Source organism: Dasypus novemcinctus, chromosome 17, assembly GCF_030445035.2.
Source record: "Dasypus novemcinctus isolate mDasNov1 chromosome 17, mDasNov1.1.hap2, whole genome shotgun sequence".
Classification (NCBI taxonomy): domain Eukaryota; kingdom Metazoa; phylum Chordata; class Mammalia; order Cingulata; family Dasypodidae; genus Dasypus; species Dasypus novemcinctus.
In genome coordinates this window covers 6,097,849-6,123,688 of record NC_080689.1, presented here as the reverse complement: position 1 = coordinate 6,123,688, position 25,840 = coordinate 6,097,849, and the positions used below count along the sequence as shown (strand labels likewise).

The window sequence follows — 25,840 nt, the reverse complement described above, 5'->3', positions numbered from 1 at the left end:
TATTACTTGGATTTCCTTAAAAGCTCCCATCCGCCAAATGGTCACTCTCCACGAAAACATGCCCTGGAAATAAAAGCATTAATTCGGCCACCCCCCAGGCTAGAGGTCCTAAACAGAAAATAACAGCAATTCCTGAAGAATCATTTAAAAACACCCACAGTGAAATCGCTTTTGGCTCAAGTACCCTCGTGTATTAGCATGAGGCACTGTGTTTAAATTCAAATCTAACTCTCCCCATTACTCCGGGGCTCTTGCAGAGAAGCCCTTTTATGAGTAGACGGCTCAGCCAAGGAGGCCCACCGGTGGGTGTCCCTTTCCTTTTTGGGGGCGACCTCTTGGCTTCAGCCTCCTGGGTCAGGGCACATCTGTATCTCTGAGCATCAGCCCCGTGCAGGCCTCACAGTAAAGGCGGTTCTATTTGTTTTCCAGCAGTATTTGGTAGGAGCAGAGGGGCTGGGGAGGGAAGGAGGGCCGGATCCCCCCAAGGGGCGGGGAGTCTCCGTTCCAGAAGCTTCCAGGCGGCCGCAGCCTGAACACAGCAACCGGCCTCGTTCTTGCTCAGGCGGTGGGACTTGCAGTCCTTCCAGAGAAGGCCTGTTCCTCTCCCTCTCCACCCCCATCCATCCTTTGTTCCCAGGAATGCTTTCTGGAAGTCTCAGGCATCTCACTCTGCCAGAGCAAACATTCCCAGCAAGGTTATGCTAAAGAGGTTTTAGGAAGACCGATTTCTCTTCTTCTCTCCAAATGCACGGTGGAGTAGCCTGGGATCCGGCCAGCCAGCCCTTTGCACCTGCACGTTCTCCGGTTTTACCATCGTCTTTGTTCTTTCGGAGCCTTGTTAACTCTCTTAGGAGGTTCTTAGGGGCTGGGAGTTGTCAGCTTGTAACATAATTCCATTTTCTCAAACGACGTTTACGCTGACTTTGCCTTCCCTCATCGTTTTGCAGTTGACACGTTAGTGGAGGATGCTAATAAAAAGGAAGGGCCACACCAGATCTGGGGAAGGTGAGGTGCGAGCCGGGAGCTCGGCTTTGCAAGGAAAAGAATTCTCCCTGGTCTTTTTGTCCTCCAAATGCAAACCAGACTTAGGTTGGTTCCTCCTCATTCAGAGGCTGGTGAGGTGCGGAGGGTGCCTCCCGAGGCCCTGGAGGGTCCCGTGACGGCCACCGACGTGCCTGGGCACCCCGTGGCTCCAGCCTGAGCTTCCACCTCCCCCCGAGAGGGAACAAAGGGGCTAGGATTGGAAAGACCTCCCGGGGCAGGGCTTGGGGTGCAGGACGCGGGACACGATGCCTTATTCCGTCCTGCTCGCGCCGGGCTGCCCTCTCCGGAACTGTCTGGAATCCTTCCGAGGGGGGCCGGAGGCAGCGCCGCGGGCCCTAGGGGATTCCAGGTTCTAGGCCGGCGCTGGCGAGACGGAGCTGCGGCCCTGCTCTAGACGTGGGGGCCTTCTCGGCGTGACCCTGAGAGCCAGGCGGCGGGGAGCAATGCTCTTCCAATCGGGGGGCGTCAGCACGGCGCCCTGCCAGCCGACCCCAGGCCACTCTCCGGGCACGAGCGGGGGCGGGAAGTTTGCAGCTCCCCCCGGAGGCCTCAGCCGCCCTCCCCGTAAGAAATGAGAAGAAAGGAGGTTGGTTTCCAGGGACCTGACAGCTGGCGGCGGGTGCGGAGCCGCCGCCCCCGCGCGCAGGCCGGGCCCGCGGGGAGCGGGGCCCGCGGCCGCCTCCCCGCTCGCCTTTATCTCGCTCAACTTACGGACTCCACCTATCTCAAACGGTTTGGCCCGGCGCGGGTGTAGACCCCGCCGCTCACCGTCCGCGCAGGTCCGCGGGCTGGCGGGGCCGCCGCCGGGGGTCCGGGGACGGCGGGCGGCCGAGGCGCGCGTGCCGCCGGGCCGCGAGGGTGGGGCGGCGCGGGCGGGCGGGGGGCGCTGCGGCAGGCCGGGCCCCGCGCCGCCGCCGCCCGCGCCCCCGCGCGGCCCCGCGCCCCCCGCCGGCCCGGCCCGGGGCGGGCGGGGCGCCGAGGGGTCGGCGCGGGCGCGGCGCGGGGCTGCCGGCGCGCGCGCGCCTCGGCCTGGCCCGCGCCCCCGCGCCTCCCGGCGGAGAAAGGGGCGGGCGGCGGCGGCGAGCGGGGCGGCCGCGAGGGAGGGAGGCGGGGCGCGCGGAGGGGCGCGGAGGCGGCGGCGGCGAGCTCCCCGCTCTCGGCCGAGTGTGGCTGCGCGCGAGGCGGCGGGCGGTGAGGGCGCGGGCCGCGGGGCGCGGGGGGCGCGGGGCCGGGGGGCGGCGGCGCGGCTGCACCTTGAGCGGCGCCTCTCGTTGCAGCGCGCGGGCGGCCCGAGCCTCGGCGGCGGCGACGCTGACACCTCCCACCATGGACAGCTTCGACTTAGCCCTGCTCCAGGAATGGGACCTCGAGTCGCTGTGGTGAGTCCCCGGGCCGGCGGGGGCGGCGGGGGGCGGCCCGTGCGCCCGCACCTGGGCGGGGGGGAGGGGGTTTGGGGGTGCTCGGCCGCCGTGCGAGGGGGGGGTTGGTGGGGTGGGCCGGGGCGCCCGCCGCGCCGGCTCCTGCCTGCCCACCCCCGGGTGGAGGCCCCGCCGCCTGCCCGGCTTCTCAGCCCACTCCCCGGCGCCCTCCCCGCGGGGATGCCCGCCCCAGCCCCGGCGATCCGGGGGAGCCGGCGGCCGAGCGCAGCCCGGGACAGACCCAGAAGCGATTCCTAGACCGTGTCACGCGTGCCGGGGGAGCCACCCGCCGGCCCCCGGCCCCTTGTCGCCCTCCGATCGCGCCCCTTCCCTCTTGCGCCAGAGCCCGGGGCTCCCACCCGCCGCCCCCCGGAGTTGCCGCCGCCGCCGAGTGCCCTTCGGAGATGCTCGGTCCTCCTCGCCGCCTGCATCCTTCCCGGCCCACCCCCCGCACCCACCCGGGATGGGAAAGTGGGCGCCCAGGCAGGAGCCAGAGTGTTCCTACGTGCAGGAATTCCAGAGGCCTAGGCTGGGGGAGACTTCTTGCCTCGAGGCTCAGCCCCCCCGGGCCCTGTCTGCACACCTCGCCACAGCTGCGCTCCCACTCGGCTCCCCGCCCCGGCGCTCAGCGGGTGTCCCTTTGGGCCACTCGCGGGGCCAGCACTCCTGGGTCTGCTTTCTCCCACCGAGGCTTCCTGCGGGAGGGGAATCTCCGCCCGAGCGGTTTCATTCCAGTTGCGGGTGTCTTAAAAATCCCATTGGCTGCTTCGCCATCCCCCTTCTCCCCCCCACTTTGCCCCCACTATCTCTTAAATGTTCCCAAACCAGCCATGTTCAGGTGGTAAAATTACTGCCCGCATACTCCTGGAGGAACTCGTGCCGTGTTGAGTATTTACGGGGAGGAACCTCTGGGAGAAGCGCCTTCGCTGTCTCTGCTAACCGCTTATTTGTAGCACTGAGCTTTTTTTTTTTTTTTTTTTTTTAACCTTTAATTCAGTAAAGAGTTCACATTTGTCTAACATGGCCAGTGGAGTGCACATGAATATGCGGTGTAATTTTAGAGCAAACACTGATTTATCATTTAGAGATCACACAGATGATGTGTGTATATTTCTAAAGACAGGAGTAACAAATAAACTGGTCGCAAAGCCAGCGCATTATCCAGCAGTTTCTTATAAAAAAATTCGATGACAAGTAAGTACGGCTTGCTCTGCATAATACTGGCGCCTATAAAACACCCAAGGATGGGCCCTAATGTAATAAACCTTTTATATATTACACTGGAAACTTCAAAGAGCCAGTGCAGAAAGAATATGAAACATGTTATTACTCTATAAAAGTTGCTAATTACCGTGTTGCTGCTCCTTTGGTTGATTCCACCTTTCATTTGCAGGTACCTCTTATTTTATAGGTTTTCCATTAGAAATGTTGGTTTGGGGCACAGGTTCGATAGATTTCCAGAGGGAAACTGTACTTTAAAAACAACTTTTGCTTTTAAAAGGCAGTTTTTCAGTCAAAGGGAAGAACTTACTGTTTTGGCATCTTTGTACGCTACCTCTCTTCCTGCTGACTCAAATCGAACCCCCCTTATGATTTTACAAGCAGTATTTTGAGATGATCAGCCCTACTTTGTGTGCCCTTCCAGCACAGGCCTGAGCTGGATTTCTCTTTGCATCTTGAGCTCCTGGCTGAGTTACGGGGAGCACAGTCATTCAACAAATGTCTGTCGAATTCACTTAAAATTTATATTGACTGTAGTACATTTGTTATTTTTATAAATGACAATAATTAAGCATTGCTTTAGGAAAAGTTGCTGTACTTGCTGCCAGGCTTTACTTAATACATTAATTTATTGTTGGATGATGAAAGCATGCGGACTTTCCTGAACACAATCTGGTAGGGCAGTATGGTTTGATGGAGGGAGTGTTCCTAGTTTTGCAGACGTAGGATTTATATTTTATAGATGCTTGCATATTTCTGATAAGTGAAAGATAAAGCCAAACTCTTTAAGTATGTACTTCTGACAGAAATTTTCTCCCAGTTCAATTGATGCGTTTTTGCCTGGTAGAGTCTAACAATTTTGTGGCTTATACAAAAGTTCATGTGTTTTTAAGTTTATGGTTTACTTTTAAGCCTGTAGGGGGTCCAAAACAACCGAGTATTTTTTTTATGTGTCTGATATTTTCATATCTATTGTTTTCTTGTTTGAGACTTATAATGATCCTGGAGGTGATAAGCGGTGTTTTTCCCATTTTATAGCTGAAGAAATGGAGCTTCGAATGGTTGAATGACTATTTTGAGGCCATAAAATGAATAGACAGGAGTATTTTTTAAAAAACTTACATTAATTGAACTCATAATATTTACTGGACACTGTTCTAAGAACGCTACATGTTTTCATTCCTTTAATCCTCACAAAAGCCCTGTGAAGCACTTACTATTGTTATTCCCATTTTACAGGTGGGGAAATGGAGGCTTTAAGAGGTCCAGTAACCTCCCCAAGGTCACACGTTTAGAAGTGGAGGAGATAGGAGGGCTGTTTACAAAGCCCAGTGGTCTGACGGCAATTCCAGGGCCTGTTCTAGAGTATTACAGATGCCCCCCTGCTTAGGGGTGCAGCTCTGAAATCACAAAACCTCCAGGCACTGGAAGTTTGTGTTCTGTAAAATATCACAGAAAGATCTAAAAGTTTAAAACGATTGAAAACAAAATGCCACGATTTAGGCAATTTTGCCTGCCTTATACGAATTAACTGAAAAGTAAATTTTAAATAAAGACCATTGGAAACTTTTTCCTTTAATTCATGTTAGAAAAACCCTTTCTTCAGGGGGGTTTGAAGGAGTTAAAAGTAACAAAAGAAAATTATTTATTTTTTAAAAGTTGTTTTTAGTCTTTTTTTTTTAAAGAAAATTATATTTTAACCCCAATTTTTCTAATTTTTGGGCATCATTTTCCAATAAAACTAAATGTAGTTTGTGACCATGACTGAACCAGAGCTATCTTAGTCAAGTGGTCACAGAAAAATGTGTACAAATGACTATGGACTTTAGGAGGGGAAAAACTCTGTAATGCTGACTAGGATCAAGGTGGGCAATCAAGTGATCATTCGAGAATCTCTCCTCTGCCTTCTTGCATACATTTCCCTGCCCCACTCAGAAACAACCATACTTATTTCTCAAAACGGATATTTTGAGCCTCAGTTATCCAGATGGTGGTTTCAGTTTTTCTTTTCAGCCATACCTTTCAGTTGAGAAAGTCCACCCTCATTCCCACCTTCCTTCCGCTTCCCATTTCTGGTTTGAAGCAGGAGTGGAGAACTTGGACCAGGTGAAGGTGCTGGTTTTGTACCCACTTTCCTGAACAGAGTTGAGTCCCTGGAGAGTTGGGGGATCCAGTAGAGTCCAGAGGCAGCCATCCAGAGGAGCAGTGGCTCTCCTGTACCTCTCTCTTCACTCCCCTCTGCTTTTCTTCTGGCTCTCACAACCTTTGATCAGCTGCTAGACCTGTAAGACATTCCTCAGAGCCTTTAAAATAATGACCAATCCGTTCCCTTTTGCCAGGTTAACCATTGCTTTCATTTATTCACTTAATTGTTTCTTGAGCATCTGTTATGGGCAGGTCTTTGGACTGGTTGCTGTAGGGGATGCAGAGATAAGTGGGGGTGTACAAAGATGAGGGAAAAGTGGGTCGTGCTCAGTATTGTCTAGTAGGAGAGTGAGACAAATACACAAATAAAAAAAAGAAGTTTTCAGCTGGTGATTCAGAAGAGAGAAAGACCATATTTGAGATTGGGGTGGGTGGTGGGAGAGGGAAAGAGGAAAAATTGAGCTTAAAAAAAAAAAAAAAGGCTTCCATGGAAAAGGTGGCCTTTGAACTAAGCCTTGGAAGATGAATGGGATTTTTACAGATGGTGGGGGCGGGGGTATTGAGAAGACAGCGGCATCCTGGGCAAAGAAAGAACTTGAACAAAGGCTGTCATGGTGTCTCTGAAAGATCCTTTTATGAATCATGATGGAATTATCTATACCAAGTATTTAAAAGATGCAGAACTTTGTGTTCACAAAGTGGTGTCAGTGAAAGAGAAAAGTTTTCCAAAATAAATTTACCCAAACTGTATTTAATCTTCCTTAAATATGAACACATTTTAGTTGTTAGGGAGAAAGTCTATTGAAATACAAGAGTAAATATTCAGAGGCTGCCTCATGCCCATATTACAGCTTCACATAAACTGGAATCCATTGACTTTAGTTCAAGTAGGTAAAATACTTTAAATTCTTTAAAGTGGATTCTTCTGAAGAATAAATGGGTCACTTCCTACTCATGAGTTTGTTCAATACGATAAGCCTTCACAGAGCATTCCTTAGGACAGGTGCTATATAGGGCAGTGGCTTTCAACTTTCTCGGTCCATGACTCACAGTAACAAACACATTTAACATCGCCACCCATTACACTCGTGTACACACACACACAACTGAAACAAAGGTTTCAGGACATAAGGCTTCACTATGAGTGATGCGCTTTGGTGTTTCCCTCTTTTTTTCCTTCCCTTGCTCTCTCTTTCTTTTAATTTTCCATCCTTGGGCTGAAACCCGCACGCAGCTTAAAAACCCCTGCAGTAGGGGACGCAAAGGAGAGGAGCGTGTCTGCTGAGCAGTCGTAGCAGAGGCCGGGATGCCAGTACATAGCCGCAACAGAGTCCGCACTGCTGCTGCGGGGAGGGCGTGGGCGCATCCTCTAGAGAACTTAAAAACTCTTAATGCCACGGGGTAGTTGAAAAAGACCCTGGAGAAGTAAACTTTCTAACAGAAGGATAAAAAGGTAAAAGGGAGGAAATTCCACGTGTAGGGAAGACTTTGAATGGAAGTATGAGGGAAGTATGGAGGGGCTTGGTTGGTGAAGATCAAGATATTAACGAACGCCGGCTGGGGGGGCTGCAGCCCTGCAGGTGGGCGGGGGAGCGACGCGATGCGGAGCCACGCCGGGTCCCCGCACGCGAGTCTCTGCACCGATGCTTCCCCGAGTTGCCCCCACGCACTGGGCTCTCCTGGCCCCCACTGCCCTGGGCTCTGCCGAGTCAGGAAGCGTCGCCCGAGTCGCGATCTGGACCCTTGGGGGCGCCGACCAATGTCGCTGGCCGCAGAGAAGCCGACCTTTCTTAGGTCCAGCCTGACCCTTCTGTGAGCCTCACGGGCCTAAGCGCGCACCAGGCCACAGAGTGAGGGCGGGAGGCGAGGCCCGCGTGGGGAAGCACGTGGGAACCCACGCGGAGGCGCGACTTGAGGGCTGGGGCGGAGCCGGGCGCGGGCTGAGCGCAAGGGCTTCCGAAGCTGATTGGTTGAGAGAAGCCCTGCTGCTGGTCCCCTCGCTCTCATTGGCTTAGAGTGGCTGATGGTGGCAGCGGCGGCTCTCATTGGCCAGAGCCCCAGAGGCGGCCAGAGCGTGGGAAAGCACCTGGGCACGTGCCTGAAGACGCGGGGTCGCAGGGTGCAGTGATGGCTGGGGACAGCACGCGGGGTGCAGAGCGCGTCATCCTGCAGCAGGGTGGCGTGCTTTGGAGAAAGCAGGTGGGGAGACAGGCTAGTGAGGGCGGAGAAGTTGGGGACTCAGGCTTGGGGAGCGCAAGTGTACCAAGGCCGTCCCTTGGCCGTGCAGATGTGGCTTTTGAGCCAGATCCCTTTTGATGAAGATGGAGATGGGCGTGGGGAATGAGTCCTTCCTGCGTGAAAAAGTAGACGGGTTATAAAACACGAAGAATCTCCTTTGGGAGACTATCCCTGGGAATCAGAATGGCTCTGATCAGTGACACTTTGGTTTTAGCAACTTGAACTAGGCTCTACTATTTGCATAATATCGGTTAGAATACTAATTAAGTCCCACCCCCCAAAAGAAATCTTTCAAAATGGAATGCAAGGTTTTTTGGTGTATAAATGGAATGTTTACCTGGTATGCATTTTTCTGTTCCGATTTTCTTTGTTTTGGGAATAAAGCCTTGGTGGCAAACTTGAGGACATAAAAGATGCTTTTAATATCATTTAATGGTAACATAATGTTGCCTTGTTTTATTTCAAAGTGAAACCCATAAAACTTATTTTCAGTGTTGGCTACTCCCTTTTGTCTGGGAATTTAATTGAGGTTTCTGACTTCAGCTGGCTCCCACCTTGCTTTCTCTTTGGCCCTGGGCAGCTCACGATTTTTCTCATTTCCTCTTCTCAGTCTTAATCACTTATAAAATGACAGCACTTATACTGGCCTGCCTCATAAGGTTGTGATGTTAAGTAATAAAAGTGTCAATCGCTCTGTGAATGCCAAGTGCAGTTCTTTTAGACCCTTTGCTTCCTTAAAAAACTTCTCTTTTTCGTAAACAAGCACGGGAACAGAAAGACCCCATGGGGTCAAACCAGTGATCCATTTAGTGCAAGCTGTCACTGGCACTGGGACCCAGGAATGCTTTTGCATACATCTTGGTAGTTGTTGTACAGTTCTTAGTTGTACATCGCATTCTACCAGACAAATACACTCTTCCTTATGGCAGTGCTACCAGCATAAGTAAATATGTTAACCATTACATAATCTTTGATGTTTGTTGAGAATATATTGCGTTACCAACTATTGCATCAATGACTTCGTTTGGCACTGTGGGTCTCATTAATAGGTCAGGCTAATTGTATTTTAGTTTCAATAGAAACAAAAACGGAGTTATTAAGGGCAAGAGGACACGATGCCATCCAGAAACCTAAACGACAGTGTCTTCGGCTGTTTGTAGGGCTCTCACTGGGAAGCGGGAAGAGCCTTGCTCTGGGTCTGCAAGGGCGTGAGTGTGCTCAGGCGTGTGAGGGCGGCTGCTCCCTGCGCTGTGCTGGGGGCTCCCTAGGTATCTAGAAGGCTCTAGACCCCCTTGTGGGAAAAGATTCCTGGGAAAGTGGACCAGGAGCAGTAGGCTGACTTCTAACTCCAAAATCTATGGTCATTCCCATGAGAGAGATCAGGAGTCGAAAGAGTGCAGGAGTCATTAACTGTATTCGCTTGGGTATTTCCCCTCTGCAGTTTCTCCACTCGCACGTGGAGCAAGGCATAGTGGGTTCTCAGACTTCTTCCTGCCATTCTCCCTGGGAGGCTGTTGCTAGCAGAGGTAAACAAAGGGACTGTAATTCGGAGACCACTCTAACACAGTAGCTCAGTTGAGAGGTGGGCGCTTAACGTGATACTGAAAATTTTTTTTCCCCTTTTTACGGACAGAAAATTGTTCTCCCCAATCCTCTGGAGTGCTGTGTTGTAAGTCTGTTAGTCTTAGTTAAATTTTTCTTGTCATACGTGTATCATTTACCTGAGTTATGAAGTGACAGAACAGATTTTCTGTCAGCGTACACTAAAATGTTAATGAGTTACCTGGCAGTTTTGATAGAAAAAGACCATACTGTAGTGGACAGAAAGTACTGGGAAATAATGAATCCAGAGGAAAAAAAAAAGGCTTGGAAAATGGCTTTGCAGACATAGGTCAGTAAACTTAACCATCACCCAGGACAGTGCTCCCCAAGCTTTAATGCACACCCACCTCACCTGAGGAGCTTGCTAAAATGTAGATTCTGATTTAAAAGGGCCCAGGGGAGGGCAGCTAACCAGCTCCCAGTTAACACTGCTTGTCTCCAGACTTTGAGTCGCAGGGACTAGGAGAAAAATTCCTCTGAAAAGCTCTTTCAAACTTCGTCGTTTTCTTCTCCTTATTTTGGGGAACCTTTTGCATAATAGCATTACAATTCCATCATGCTGGAAGGTTACATTTGGAGGCAGCATTTATTTTTGTATGTCTTTCAAATACAATTCTGTTGAGTGAGGGGGTGGTTAATTGTATCCTAGTGGGAAGTCAACATAAAAAGCTAAGTAAACAAATTTTGTAATAAATAGGCTAATCACTTTTTATAGCTTTCAGTTCTTGCCATTCCCTCAAAGACTGGGTCCTGCTGCTTCTGCAGCCTCAGGAGCGGGTGTGGAGAGTAAGTGGGTAGTTATAAACACTTCTGGATTCCTCGGGAATCTCCCAATATCAAATATAGGTGCCCAGGACTCGGGCCGAATGACCCCATTCCTGCTTAGCCATGGAAGGAATTCCTGTCTTTGGGAGGGGCTGAGGGTGGGTGGGTGAGCTAGTGGCCCTGTTGGGGGCGGGGTGGGGGAGGGGCAGCTAATTGCTGGCAGAATGACTGCACTGCCCTGTGGCCATCGCTGCAAACTGCACCTTTCCTTCTATCCTAGGAGAAATCCCAACTCAAATCTCCAAGAGCCAAGGATGACTCCCAGGCGCCTCAGCTGGGGACCTCCTCTCTAGCAGTCATTAGGTTGTCCATATTAGCTACAGTTGCACTGTGTAATTTCTCATCCCATTTTCTTAGAGAAATATGTGCAGGTAGGATAGATCGTGTAAGGTAATGGAGCAGAGTTTACTTGGAATGGGCTGTGAGACCAGCAGAAGGTGGCCTGACTTCATCTCCCTGAGAAGGGTTTGCTTACACACACGCAAAGTCATTTTTCTTCTGTGAACTCTGTTGGCTGATGGGGGGGTTGGGGTTGTGGAGAGAAGCCTGTCACTGATAGGAGAAAGCCAGATGGGGTTTAAGATGTTGGGTGACAGAGTCAGATAAAGTAGATACAACCCCAGGTACTGGTTCTTCTGAGGGCTACAGAGACCCACAGGTTCTATGGTCATGGCAGATGGAGCTCAGTGCCATGTCAGTTGGCCCTACTTTGGAGTTTGTGTTTCTGTGTGATGGAGCTGGACTCAGATGTGATCTTTGTTCACAAGCCTCTCCTGTTACTTTTAACGGATCTGTAGTTGGTGTTGGGGTTTAGTGTTTACCCAGGGGACCTGAATCTCTGAACTGCCCTGAGTCTCAACAGACTTGCAACTCCTACACTCTGGTTTATTGGACTTAACTCACTCACCTAGCGTGGAGGTGAAGAAGGTCAACCACCACACCAGGGAGCCAAGAGTGCCTACAACTGAAAGCAGGAGGATTGCATCCAGCATCCATGTGGAATCTAAGCCCCCTCTTGATATAGATGTGGAGTGGACACAACCATTCTAAGGTCCATAGGATGGAGGAATAGAGTATGGATTAGAGTGGACTTACTGGTATTCTCTTCATGAACTATTGTGATTAGTAATCATAGAAAATGTGGTATTGGTGTGGAGAAAGTGGCCATGGTGGCTGCTGAAGGGTAGGGAGTGGGAGGAAGAGATGTGATGTGGGGACATTTTCGGGGATTGGAGTTGTCCTGGGTGGTGCTGCAGGGACAGTTACCGGACATTGTGTGTCCTTCCATGGCCCACTGGGTGGACTGTGGGAGAGTGTGGGCTATGGTGTGGACCGTTGACCATGAGGTGCAGCAGTGCTCAGAGATGTATTCACCAAATGTAATGAATGTCTCATGATGATGGAGGAGGTTGTTGTTATGGGGGGAAGAGTGGGGTGTGGGGGTGGGGGGTATATGGGGACCTCATATTTTTTGAATGTAACATTAAAAAAATAAATAAAGACCAAAAAAAAGGGAAACGGACTTGGCCCCAGTGGTTAGGGCATCCATCTACCACATGGGAGGTACGCGGTTCAAACCCCGGGCCTCCTTGACCCGTGTGGAGCTGGCCCATGCGCAGTGCTGATGCGCACAAGGAGTGCCCTGCCACGCAGGGGTGTCCCCCGTGTAGGGGAGCCCCACGTGCAAGCAGTGCGCCCTGTAGGGAGAGCCGCCCAGCACGAAAGAAAGAGCAGCCTGCCCAGGAATGGCGCCGCCCACACTTCCCGTGCCGCTGACGACAACAGAAGCGGACAAAGAAACAAGACAACAAGATGCAGCAAAATAGACACAGAGAACAGACAACTGGGGCAGGGGGGGATTAAATAAATAAATAAAAATCTTAAAAAAAAAAACAAACCAAAAAAAAGATGTTGGGTGAATATTTCAGGTCTGGAGAAGAGAGCTGGCTTTGCAGGGACCGTGGTGACGTTTGAATTGGCAGCCTCGGTGCTTATGTGAGGTGGCAGAGGGACTGCTTGCAGAAGCATTGGGCCCTTTGTTTGGGGGCACACGTCTTATTTATGCCCCAGTGGCCTTGATGCTGCCTACACACTGTGGTCCATTCAGTGATGGGACGGATTGGGCACCAACATTTCTTTTTTTTTTTTTTTTTAAGATTTTATTTTTATTTCTCTCCCTTTCCCCCCATTGTCTGCTCTCTGTGTCCATTTTCTGTGTGTTCTATGTCTGCTTGCATTGTCAGGCAGCACTGGGAAACTGCGTCTCTTTTTTGTTACATCATCTTTCTGTGTCAGCTCTCCGTGTGTGTGGCACCATTCCTGGGCAGGCTACATGTTTTTCCACATGGGGGCGGCTCTCCTTGCAGGGCGTACTCCTTGAGCATGGGGCTCCCCTATGCGGGGGATGCCTCTGCGTGGCACGGCACTCCTTGCGCACATCAGCACTGCACATGGGTCAGCTCACCACACGGGTCAGGAGGCCCTGGGTTTGAACCCTGGACCCTCCATATGGTAGGTGGACACTCTATCAGTTGAGGCACGTCTGCTTCCCTGCAAACATTTCTTGTAATGTGCAATGTTGCTTTCCATATGTTAACTTTCCGTTCGGTTGGGAGAGGGGTCTCTGGCCTAAAGCCTGGAGGTAGCCAGGCCGATGGAAGGAGAAGCAGCTCTTGGTTTATTGCATCAGTTTCTCCTAGTGTCGGTCGTTACTGTTCTATGCTTCACGGTGGAGAAAGTGCTATGTATTGGTTCTCCATACATGGAATAAATAACGGGTTGGTCAGGTGCTTTAGACAACTCAACAGAAAAGGAAAAGGGCGCTCTCAGATGGAGAGGATGGCTCTGTTGGGCACTGAGAAGAAATGCCAAGAGCTCCCTGAGAACAGGGGAGCAGCTGACGATGGTCGGCTAAATTCTGAGCTCAGGTTACTTACTCCGTTTTGGGGGGTGCACCCGCCTTGCTAGAGAAGACAGGCAATCAGCCTGGGCCTGCTCGCTCCCTGTCATGGCCATCACGTCCCGTGGCCGGGAGCCCAGTGGCACCATTTCCTGGCACAGCAGAGACGGTCGGTGCCCTTGAAGTATGGGTGAGAGGCAGGTCTGTCACAGCTATGGACCCTGCAGTCTACGTAAGTAGAAGCTCAGAGTTTCCTGAAAGGGGGCAGGGAGACCCTTCTTGCCAGGCCTTCCCAGTTCCCCTGCATCTGGAATGCGTTGTTCCCTCCACTTTCTGAAACAGCCGGCTTTGCCCCCTCCTCTTCTGTCAGCAAAGAGAGGGGCAAAATTCTCGAGCTGTTTGTCATCCTGGTGAAATGGGCTGCAGCATTAGCAGGAGCGGGAAAACCCGGCTCCTCAGTTAGCATGTGCATGGCACAGCTTTCATTTCCAGTGTAGAGGAAACTCTTTGATATTTTCCATGGAATGCCCGTCGAAACTCTCGGATGAGGTCTTTGGCCTGGCCTCCATTGAAAGGCCTCAGATGAGGGTGGTGCATGTAAAACGTATGCTGGCTGGGGAGCAGATGTGGCTCAAGCAGTTGAGTGCCTGCCTCCCACACGGAGGTCCCAGGTTCGGTTCCTGGTGCCTCCTAAAGGAGACAAACGAACAACAAATAGACAATGAGCAAAAACAACGAGCAAAAACGAGCATGACAAGGAGTAAAAACAACAAGCAAACGGATGAGGGAGTCTTCTCGGGAAAACAAACAAACAAACAAAAACCCCAGAACCCATGCTGGGTCTGAGCACCTGGCCATCTGCTGCTGCGGTGTATTTTGGTGCCAGGCAGAGGTTTCACACAGAGTCCGTTGTTGGAACCATGTCTGCGTGTAGGAAAAGCGGCTCGTGCCATGGGGACCCTCCTCTTTGTGTTTCTTGCAGTAAAGGTGGTGACCTCCCCAGAATATGGCACAGCATCTTCTGAGAGCTGAACATTTTAGGCACTTTCCTTCAGGGTGTTTTTTACAAAATATTCAGAGTTTAATCTTTGTGGATGAACAGAATACCTGGGAAAAACCTTTGGTGGAAAAGCTGGTGAATTTTACCTTCTTCCTAGCCGTAACTTGAAGTAAAACTCCAAGACTGAGTTAACACATCCCAAGGATGGAAATTAAATATTTATAGTCTGAAAGGAAATAGGGTATTTTGGTTTCTAATATCCATGTGGATAATTAGTTACATAAATTAATTTTTATTTTCCTTACTCTTATCCCTCAGCAGGAAGAACGTAATATTTTAGACCCCTAAAGTTTCATATATAATAATACAACACAGGATGGACACATTACATTGCTCTTGGTAACCCCAGCCTTTTAGATTTACAGGTTTCTGGGTTCAAATGAACAGCCCTTTGCTGAGGCGGACACATCAGCCTGTGCTGTGTTTAGGCCTGGAGCCAGGTCATGGGACCCATAATCACAGTGTCAGAGCGTGGTGTGGGGTTTCAGGGACCGTTTCCTGGGGAAAGTGACATCGGAACTGCCTCTTCAGTCATGAAGTGGAGTCAGCCAGCCTGAGAGCACGGCGGCTGTGGCAGGTGCGACTGGGTAAGCAGAGGCAAAGAGGTGAAAAGTAGCGTGTTGTGGGCAGTGGCCATGGCAGGTGCGGTTGGGTGCAGGTCTGTAGACTTTAAGGTGGGCGGCAGCTGGCGAGAACGTGGGGAGTGGGGCAGGCGCCAGGCCTTGGACGGTCTTCTTTGACTTTCCAAGGAATTTCAGCATTTTCCAGTAGGCAGTGGCGCACTGTTGAAGGCTTTGACCGGGGGAGCTGACATTTGCTGGTAACTTCTAGAAGGCATTTTACATGGTTGAGTCTGGACGGACAGCGCCTCGGCATCAAGTGACGGGCTGCTAGATCAGGCCAGGGGGCTGGAGAGGAGGGAGGACTTCCAGGTGTTGGGAGGCTTCAACGGGCAAGACTTGTGATTGCCCGGGCTGGGGTGGGTGGGGGAGATACTTCTGGCATTTCTGGCTCATGCCAGGAGGCAGGGATCAGAGGAGAACGAGCAAGCTGAGCAGGGGACGGTGAAGTGTTAGGATTTGAATCTGTCGCGGTGCAAAGGCCGGTCGGCCACCCAGGGAGAGGTGCCTGGGGAAGGTTTGCTGCGTGACACTGAAGTTCAGGGAGATGTTTAGGTCCCAAGTCAAGATTTGGAAGTTGTCAGCCTACGGGTACTGCTCACAGCCACAGAGTTGGAGGGGCTTGTCTGGAAGAGTGAGGGGAGAATGCGCAGGAGGCTGAGGGCGGAACACGGAGGCGCGGCGGGCAGGAAAGCAGCAGGTGAAGGAGACCGAAGAGAAGGCTGGAGAGGTAGGCCCCGAGGGGGGCCAGCCTGGGCGCCCAAGGTGAGCACTGGGAAGGGGCTTTTGGAGGGGGTGGTGGGGCTGAAACGACGGAGGAGGGTCTCGGAGGAGGAAGTTGGACGAAGAACAGGGCAGGACCGAGACGCACTCTTGGAAAAGCTTAAGAGAACAGACCCTCAGAAAAGAGGATAGTACCAAATGTGAGAGTGAAAAATAGAAATAAAAGGGGCTTCATAAATATGTTTGAATAAATGACTTAATGCAAAGTCTACATAAGCCACGGTACTGTAAATCTATGTCTTACCACCTGTAATTTAATTAGAGTGTTTTGTGAGGTCATTTTGATTTGGAAATAGCAGGGGGAGGCAACATAGCCAGGGTAAATTAGTGATGTTTACTAATTGTGGACTATGTTAGTGGATTTTCACGAGTTGCTTTCAAACACACGTGGTTGCCAGAGTCAGGAGCCCCAGGATGCTGTTTGGACATTCAATAGCGGTATTTGGGGGCAAGCGCATTTAGCTCACCTGCACAGCAGGAGCTTTTGGTGTTTACTGTTGAGGATGCATGGCACGCCTGTCACGTGCACTGTGTCACCTTCTGGACTCTTCGTTACCTTTGAGGTAGGCGCTGTTACTCTCCATCTTCTAGGGAAGGAAACCGAGGCACAGTGTAACTTGCCTGAGGTCCCATGGCTAGTGATTGTCTAATCTCTCAGGGACAGCATTGTAGACCAGGAGTTCTGAGGTCTGTGACAGCCTTAGAATGGCTGTGCTTTGATGAATATGTCAACACGTGTTGCATAAATGGCCATCTCCAAAAAGCAGATTAATTTTGTTGGTACTTATTGATAAGGCTGAGTGTATTTTTGACTCATGGGATTCTACTTAGCCAGGTTTTATTGTGTGTAGATTGTTTGTAACTCATTGTCATTTAGGTACTGCTTTCTTGTCACTGTTTAAAATGTATAAGAATACACTGTCAACATATTTTCTCTTAATTATGTATACCCATAAAACCACTAATTTGACAACTTTTATGGATGAAGAATATGGTAACAAATGTTCTCTACAGCTGGTTAAATCTACCTAAACACCTAATTTTAGCTTTATTAATAACAATAATAATGATATAGCAATACAATTAGTAAAACTACCTTTTGAAGGGATCTGAAATTGTATGTAAAGTGGTTTTTTCATATACATCGTCTTGTAGTTTCTGCTTAGGCTCTGTGTGATGAAAGTCTGTTGTTTCTGGTGCTGTGACTGGTGTCATAAAGTGTTGCTTCATTTTGTCATGAGATGGTTGAGTAAAATAAAATTAATAGATTCCTGGCTTAAGGGATTGTGAGATATTGAAACAGATTACAAAAGAAGCTTTTAAGACATTAAAAATATGCGTATAAGACAAACTATATTTTAAGGTATGCTAAAAATCTTGGTTGGCAAAATCCCATTCGATCATGGGCAAGGAGTTTAGAGCCAGATTGTACTGGGTTCAAATCCTGCTGCCATTTACTAGCTGTGCCATCTTAGGCAAGTTACCTAACCTCTTTGAGCTTCAGTTTTCTCATCTATAAAATGGAGGTGGTAAGGTTTACGCCACTGATTTGTTACCAGGATCAAACGAGGTTATGTAAATAGCCTACCACACAGTAGGTCTTCTGTAAAAATGCAAACTCTATTATTAATTCTTCCTTTCCTTCTCATGGTTACTAAATATCATAATTAGGAATTTCATTCAATGCAGTAGCGGTTCTGTCACTTAAAAATATTTAGAAGCACTTATGTGAGTCACTTTTTCAATTTGTATTTTTTTTCAACCTCTCTTTTCCAGGTCCTGGCTTAATTTAGTGACTGCTGCAGATACATGTAAAAGAGAGTCTAATTGCTTTCTTAAGTTGAGAGCAAGGGTTCTTTCATATGATTTCATAATCTTCTCCAGTGCTAATATAATGAGCCATATGCATTGTAGGTGCTTAGAAATATCTGATTTTTAAATGTATATTTTTAATTAAGACCAAAAAGTAACTAAAACTTAACCCTTGCGAATTAGTGATGCAATTATATTTTTAAAATGTTTCCTTATAGTTTAGGTGAACTTAAGGAGTGCTGACATTTTTTTTTAAATAATTTTTTTAACGAGAAGTTTTAGATTACTGAAAAGTTACATTGCAAGTATAGAGGATTCCCATATAATCCACCCTCATCCCCTCCCATATTTTCCCCTATTAATAACATTTTACATTACTGTGGTACATTTGTTATAATTAATGAACCAATATGGAAGCATTGCTATAAACCAAGGCCTATAGTTTACATTATGATTTAATTTTGCACTGTACAGTTTTATAGGTTTAAAGAAAATGTATAATGGCCACTATCGCCCATTGCAATATCATGCAGAGCAATTCCAGTTGCCCTAAAAATGCCCTCTCTTCCACCTATTCCTCTCTCCCTCTACCCTCAGATCCTCTCTAAATCACAATCTTTGTATCAGAGTTGCAAGTTCTTCCATTACTACGATCATAATCAGCCTACCTTGGGCTGTGATTGCAGTCTCCCTTATGTTCGTTCATTCCTCAATCTTGAAGATTTGGGGAAGGTGATGCTCACTCTGTTTCAGATTGGGAGGAGGCTTGGATCTTATGGGGCAGATGGATGGAACTGTTTTGCTTGCAGGTGTAGATACTGTCTATTTTGAGGGCTGGGCGTTGTCCATCATCATCATTTTGTTGGTTGTCCTGGGTGAGTCCAATGAACTGGAGAGTGGGTGCTGGCTGCAACTCTGCTGAGATTCAGGCCTCAACTGGCATGTGAACAGCCAGAAGATTTAAACCTGGGATGCATATTTAATAGGTATAGTGATGATTACAGGTTCAAATAAAAGGGGTAGAAGAATCATGAGTAGCAAGTTATAAATGAGTCTCACTCTCTTATATTGGGGAAGCAGATTATCACATATTCCAGGGGGAACAATGACTTTAGATTGCACAAATGCCATCATTCCTCATAATTTGTTTCCGTCAGTACCAGGCTGAGGTCTGTCTGCCGTCTTGGATGGATGACTCCAGCTTTCCCTCACAGCTCTACTTTGAACCATAGCATATGCTGCTACCCAGTTTCTGGGCTCAAAATGCCCCCAGCTTCTCTAGCTGGGTTACAGCATGGTGTGGTGTAGGTACAGTGAGCCTGAGCTGTGCATTTAGTGTTTCTGTAGACTTCAGAATTGAGTTCCATTGATTCTCCTCAGCTCTCATCACTGCCTTACTTGCCGAGGCAGAACACAGGATAGCCTAGCATCAAATTGCTCCACTCTGGCAATCCTGGAGATGAGCCATGATATACTTCTTTCATCTGTGATTGTAAAGTCAACATCCTCGAAGGGTTGTTTATGACATCTATCAGGTTTGCCACCTTACGGGTAAATTAAAATGACAAAGTGGACTGAACATTAGGATTCCCGTTCATATTAATCAGCTTTTGCAAGCAATGCTGTGGTGATAAAGGACCCTCAGATCTCAGTGGCTTACAATTTCAAGGTGTGTTTCTTGCATATATTACATGGCAGTTGCTGGCCAGCTCTGTGCTGGTGTTTTTTTCCTTCCAGGACTCAGGCCGACAGAGCAGTCCCTGTACAGAACAGGCCACTGTTTTGGTGGAGAAAGAAGAGCTTCTGCTGGGTGTGGCATGGTCCTGAACATCGAGCCTGACATCAGTTGGGTGGCAGCATCTCTTCATTTTATAGAGCAGTACTGCAAGTCACGTGATGAAGAGCAGGGATGCGTATTGTCTTACAGGGAGGACGATGAAAAATTGGGAACATCTATGGTACGGTTAATCAAAAATTTTAAGTGAGAGTAAAGTAGCAAGGATCAAAAAGAGCTTATGGAACCATCTGGCAGCATGCTCTTTTATATTGTAGACGATCTCTGCCTTCTGGCCTCTAGTTTTCTTTTTACGGGGATTTATACTTCTTTTGAATTTGCATGGCAAACAAAGGGATTGATGAAAAAAGATGGTAAATGTTTTCATCCAGAGAGCCAAAGTTTCCATGTTATGGGCTCAACACATTGGGGAAATTGTTTTAATAATATATGGTAATTTAATATTTCATCTCTAAACAATTAGCCTTCACCATGTAAGAAGCCTACTATTTATGCAATTATGTTCTGATTCTTTAATTAATAACTTGACTTTGCTTGCCACTGACAAATTAGAATCAAATTGTGAGTGAAGAGTAAAATCCATATTTGTATTGGGAGGAAATCAGGCAATAAATGATCTAATTTACAGAAAAATTAAGTTCCACTGATGCTTGCTTTAACCATACTTTTACTTCTAACTTTTTTTTTCTTTTTTTTTTTTATTGACTTTGTAATAATATTACATCAAAAATATATATGTGAGGTCCCATTCAACCCCGCTCCCCCAGCCCCCCTCTCCCCCCCCAACAACACTCGTTCCCATCATCATGACACATCCATTGGATTTGGTAAGTACATCTTTGGGCACCTCTGCACCTCATAGTCAATGGTCCACATCATGGCCCATACTCTCCTCCATTCCATCCAGTGGGCCCTGTGAGGATTTACAATGTCCGGTGATTGCCTCTGAAGCACCATCCAGGGCAGCTCCATGTCCCAAAGACACCTCCACCTCTCATCTCTTCCTGCCTTTCCCCATACCCATCGTCCACCATGTCCACTTATTTTTGATTTTTGAAAAAAATTAAACAACAAAAGATATGTGAATCTACAAATAAGTAGAGAATGATAACCAGTGTTGCAATTGAATGAAAAAGTCTTTCGGGAGGTCTTTGGGGAAAAGTTAGAGAAGGAATTTCCTGGAACCTAACAGGAGCTCTCTGAGCCTGTGCCCACTTAATGCCTCATGAGTTTTAGAATTCATTTTAGAGAAATAAGTAGGGTCTGTGTTCCAGTTTTTGGAAAAGAAATAAATGTAATGATTTTCTGAAAGGTAGAGCAGTTTTCCTTTATATGTATTTTTGGTCTTTGTTACCTAAGTAGCAGGTTTAGTATTATTAGAATAAAATCCCACTACTGTGTTTATTTTAATGAAACCAAATTTATTCTAATAAAACCAAATTTCAACTCACAGAAATATTGTGAAATACTTAGTGGTGTTTAAAATCTCTGGGAGAGTGGGCCACAGCAAAAATATAAACTGAATAAGTGAAAATGTGGTCATTGCTTTCTAATTTGTACGAGCATCAAGATGCTATATTTTGAACTGATTGCAACTGCAGTAAAGTACTTTGAAGAAAACCCATTAGAAGAGAATTAAAACTTGAACCAATTAGCTGTTCTTTAATGGAACTATCAGCTCTTTGCTTCAAAATCTTTTTCTAATTCTTAGCACTTAACCTTTTTGGCTATAAACCAAAGGATCTTTTCTTCCATATTTTCCTGAGCTGTGTGCATACCAGGAAACCTTTCTCTTAACTGAATATTGTAGATATTTTTAAAAGCTAAAGTAAATTCTGAATTTCATATTTCTTTATCTCAGTTGAGATGAATGAAAGTGAACGAGCAAGCTTTTTAGGTGCTATTAATTATTCAGTGATGGTAGCATGGGTCACTGACATTTGTGCTTGTTGCATATTGATCTTGTTTCCTGCAGCCTTGTTGAATGCATTCATTAGCCCTAATTGTATTATTGTTATTGTTGATTCCTAGAATTTTGTCTATATGCAATCACGTCATTCATGTATAGAGGATGTTTTATTTCTTCCATTCCAATCTGGATGCCTTTTATTTCTTTTTCTTGCCTAATTGCCCTGGCTAGAACCTCCAGAACAGTATTGAACAGACGTGGTAAGAGCAGAAAGCCTTGTCTTGTTCCTGATCTTAGCAGGAAAGCTTTTAGTCATTCTCTCTGAAGAAGGATGCCAGCTGCGGGTTTTTCTTAGATGCCCTTTATCAGGGTGAGGTAGTTCCCTTCCGTTCGAGCTCGTTGAGTGTTTTTATCATGAAAGGCTGTTGGAGCTTGTCAAATCCTTTTCTGTGTCTATTGAGATGATAAGTGGTTTTGGTTTATATTCTATTAAGATCATTGACTGACTTTCATATGTGGAACCAGCCTTGCACTTCTGGCATAAATCCCTCTTGGTTGGGGCGTATACTTCTTTTATATGTGCTGGGTTGGGTTGGACGGTATTTTGTTGTGTGGCTTCCTTTTTTGAAAACATGCTCTCAGTTTCTTCTTTGATAGAATATTCTATTGTGGAAACTCCTGAACACTTGAGAGGAAAGGAAAGGATATGGCTTTCTCGAGGGCTTCCCCACAGATGTATAAAAGCCAATAATGAGAATTCCATGACTGTTCTTCAAGTGAAGATAATCTCATTTCAAAATTGATCTTTCCAACTACTCAAGTTCAGGTATTTTTATGTAAGGATTATCTAAAGAGCTTTAATTTGGTATATTTTTAAGGAATTTCTACATTGCATTATTTCTTATACTACACATTTGAATTTCAGGTCTTACCTTATGTAAATCAATCCATCTTTTTTTAGCTTCATTTCCTTACCAGTAAACTGGAAGCTGGGGAACAAACGAGATACGGTATGTGAAAGCGCTCACCACATGTTACATGATGGCAAGTTGTAATTATTTATATTTATATAAGTATGTTCATATAATTAGCACAAAGGCCACAAATTCAAATACCTTCAGAGGCCCAAGTAGGCCACATAAATGCCTGAAGCAGCAGCAGCAGTGAGTGTGATGGGGCCTGCTCCACGCCACTCAAAATCAACAAAACAAGCTCAACAAACCCACCCCGTACGTCTTGGGCAGGTGGCACACATCTACCTCCTCAGTGGGACCCTGATTCAGGGGCCAGGGGCAGAGCAGGGACGCCCAGGGGCTGGTTCTAGCTCCCGGGGTGAGGTTCTGTCCGGGCCTTTGTTTTCTCATTTGTAAAATACAGATAATATCTGCCTCGTCTGCCTCCAAGGGCTGTTGTGAGAGGGTTTCAAGGCATAGCCTGTGAAAACTATTGAGTATTATAGAAAGGTAAGGAACTTTGTTGTTTCTGTGTGCCCATGGATCTTAATTTTCCAATGGAGATATATTTCTTGCTAAAAAGGTCCAGTCGCCAGATAATGGAAGCCTCCCAAAGCCCAGCTCAAAAGGTCTCCCCTCAATGGAAGGAATAGATACAGGTCCATTTCATTTATTTCCTGGACTCAAATTGTTACCTGGATCACCCCATTTTCATCCCAGTAAACAGATCCATTGTTTTGTTCTTCTACCACTAAGTTCTATTAGGTGCGTGAATTCTTGGGCCATTACAACAATGTGCCCCAGAAGCTTCCCAGCAGATAGGCTATCCATAAGGGTTCTCAGTAGTTTCCTGAACGAATTAAAGGAAAGGCAGATCTTGCACTTTCTTGGCACTCTAGAATTTGAAAGAGTTGATTTCTTCGGTTCCTTGACTGCAGTAAATCAAGGGCTGACACCTGGGAGCCTCCGTGCGCGGGTCTTTTAGTATAAGACACGACCCAGCATCAGCACAGGCTCTGCCACGTGGCCTGGCTGCAGTGGCGGCAGTGGCACCGTTCCCCAGTGCTCTTCAAGCAGCGGGGCGTGGTTCTGGAAACCCCCAGATGGAAGCTGATTGAGGGCCTCCTACTGTTAGGCCTCAAAGCAAGGCCTTTGTGGATAACCAGAGATGGCATGAAGAAAACTTCAACACGAGATTTGGGCAAACTCACATTTATTACGTCTGCAGAGGTAAGGAGCCAAGGCAGGTCCAAAGTGACTCAGACCTGACTCCCTGTGCTGCAGTTTCACTCTTGCTTAAATACCCAAGTTACTACTTAGCATTTGCTTTGATTATGCATTAGTTTTTATGCATATGGATGAACACACATAGCTGGTTATATAATTGTATGATTAGTATGTTCAGGAAATCACGCTTGCACATACATTGCATGATCAAGAAAGGGGTGGATAACTGCACCCCTGGGTGGGAATTTTACTATGTTAATTAAGCAAGTTGAAGTGAGGACAGCTAGGGGCTGCTTCTGCGCAGGTCCGGCCAACTGGTTGAAGCTGGTTTTCATACTTCATTGCTTCAACAGGATATTCTTGATCACCAAGAGCGGAATTTGACCCAAAGAGAGGGTTGCATTTCATTACCTTCTGATTTACATACAATTCTTTTCTTTGTATCCTAGCAACAGGGAGAGAAACAAGTTACTTTCAGGTATTCGGTCATCCTACACCCATCACTAGGTATGAAGCCCTGTGCTGACTCGGGGGAACAGCTAAGGACTTAACTGTTCTGGAGGCGCAGGGAGTCTGGTTGGAGAGAAGGCAGCATCTCTGAACCAGCTGTAGGCCCTGGACTCCACCTGGAAGTGACTTTGGATGGACATTCCCAGGTCACCACTCCCGCCCAACTCCCCCATTTGATGCTAGAGAGAGCCCATCCCCATCACGACATACTGAGTTCTGTGCTGTGCCCCAGGGTACCAGATTCACTAGGACTGGAGCTCAGGAATTGGTATGGGGTGAAAAAGACGCACCATTGTGGGAGGCTCTGGGAGCTGGTTTGCTTTTTGAGCTGGGAGTGGCCACAGGCTGTGGGTGCTTTTGGAGTTTACAAGCGTGGAGCTCAGGAAAAGGCCAAGACAGGGCTTCGTGGACAACTTGAGCGCTATGAAAGAGTGGGTACAGTCGGGGTGCCCTGAGGTCTCTGGCGGTTGGGGAGTGGCTTGGAGAGGGCAGGGGGTTGGAATTGCCTTGGCCGAAGTGGTGTGAGAGATGTTTTACATCACAGGATTCTCTTGGATAGCGCGGAGCTGTAAGGGGTTTTGTAAAAGTGTTGAGAACGAGCTATGAGTAGGCGTCTGCTCAAGACAGACTGATAATCACGTTGGCTTTTTTATTTTAAGGTTTTAAGAAGGTATTTGATTGTATTAACAAGAAATGTTGCAACCCCAAATTCATTGTATTTGACTAGGCGTGATTTTTTCTTCTAGTTTATCTATCAGTATCATGGTTAGGATCATCAGTGTCTTCCCTAAGTTCTTATGAAACTGAAACTGAGAATTTGGTTTGCTCAGTTATTAAATTATATTTTTTTGGTAATAAAATAATTTATGAGTTGCCTGCTACTGAACGTGTCTAGGTAAAAAAGTGTCTAGGTTGCGACTGCACGGGCGGCACTGGGAGGGCCTGACTATGTACTATGTACTATGAACAACCAGTAAATATATTGACATTTTAAGACTATTCTTTGTTGAAAATAATTTCTTTCTCTCAAAAAAGCAAGTTCATTGAAGATGGGAGCCACGTAGTTTTAATTGAGAGTGTGGCCTCTGAACCAGATGGTCTGAGTTCTAATCCCCACGCTATCACTTGCTAGCTCTGGATGACTCTGTTTTGTCACCTGTGAGCTGGGGAAAAGAGTAGTGCCTACTTCACAGGGTTGGTGTGAGGGTTGGAGGAGGTAATGTGTGTAAAGCACCTAGTGAGTGCTCAGTGAGTGTCTCTCATTATTATTTCTGTTGTGGTCTCGTCATTCATCATATCTGGCACTGTACCTGGCATGTTGTGCGAGGCATGAGTGTTCATTGACGAATGGACCATTTACTGTAAAGTTTTGTTGCACTCTTTTTCTTCCCTCTCCTAAGCTATTTCATCATGTATGTGTCTTAAAGTCATCCGTGATTTGTAGAATAGTTAATAATGAGTATAAATATTTGGCCAAAAATATGTAATCATCTGGAATAAAAAGTGGTGTTATGGGCAGGAGAACATTTTGGGTGAAGTTACAGAATTTTCTTAGTTTTAGAACCCTGGATAGAGTATAATCATGCATTTAAGATTGGAAGGAACTTTGGGGTCATCTCTTCCATGCCCCTCATTGTACGCCCTGAGAAACATGGGACTTATTCTAAGAGCTTGCTCACGATCACCAGGAAGTTAGAAACAGAATCTCCCAGGCTGGGGAGTAGAGAAGAGTCATTGCCCTCCAAAACGCTTTCTCCAGTGCTCCTTCCTTGGACTGGC

General features: G+C 47.3%; 1 protein-coding gene across 5 annotated transcripts in view; it reads left to right on the top strand.

Annotated features, from left to right (window-relative positions):
• The window catches only part of AFF3 (ALF transcription elongation factor 3), a 563,374-nt gene that overhangs the window by 42,194 nt on the left and 495,340 nt on the right, over positions 1-25,840 (top strand). For all 5 annotated transcript variants that reach the window (XM_058278184.2, XM_058278185.2, XM_058278182.2 and 2 more), the window contains exon 2: positions 2,322-2,423. In XM_058278184.2, the coding sequence (XP_058134167.1) occupies positions 2,371-2,423 (53 nt within the window). In that variant the 5' untranslated portion in view covers positions 2,322-2,370. The remainder of the gene's footprint in view (positions 1-2,321; positions 2,424-25,840) is intronic.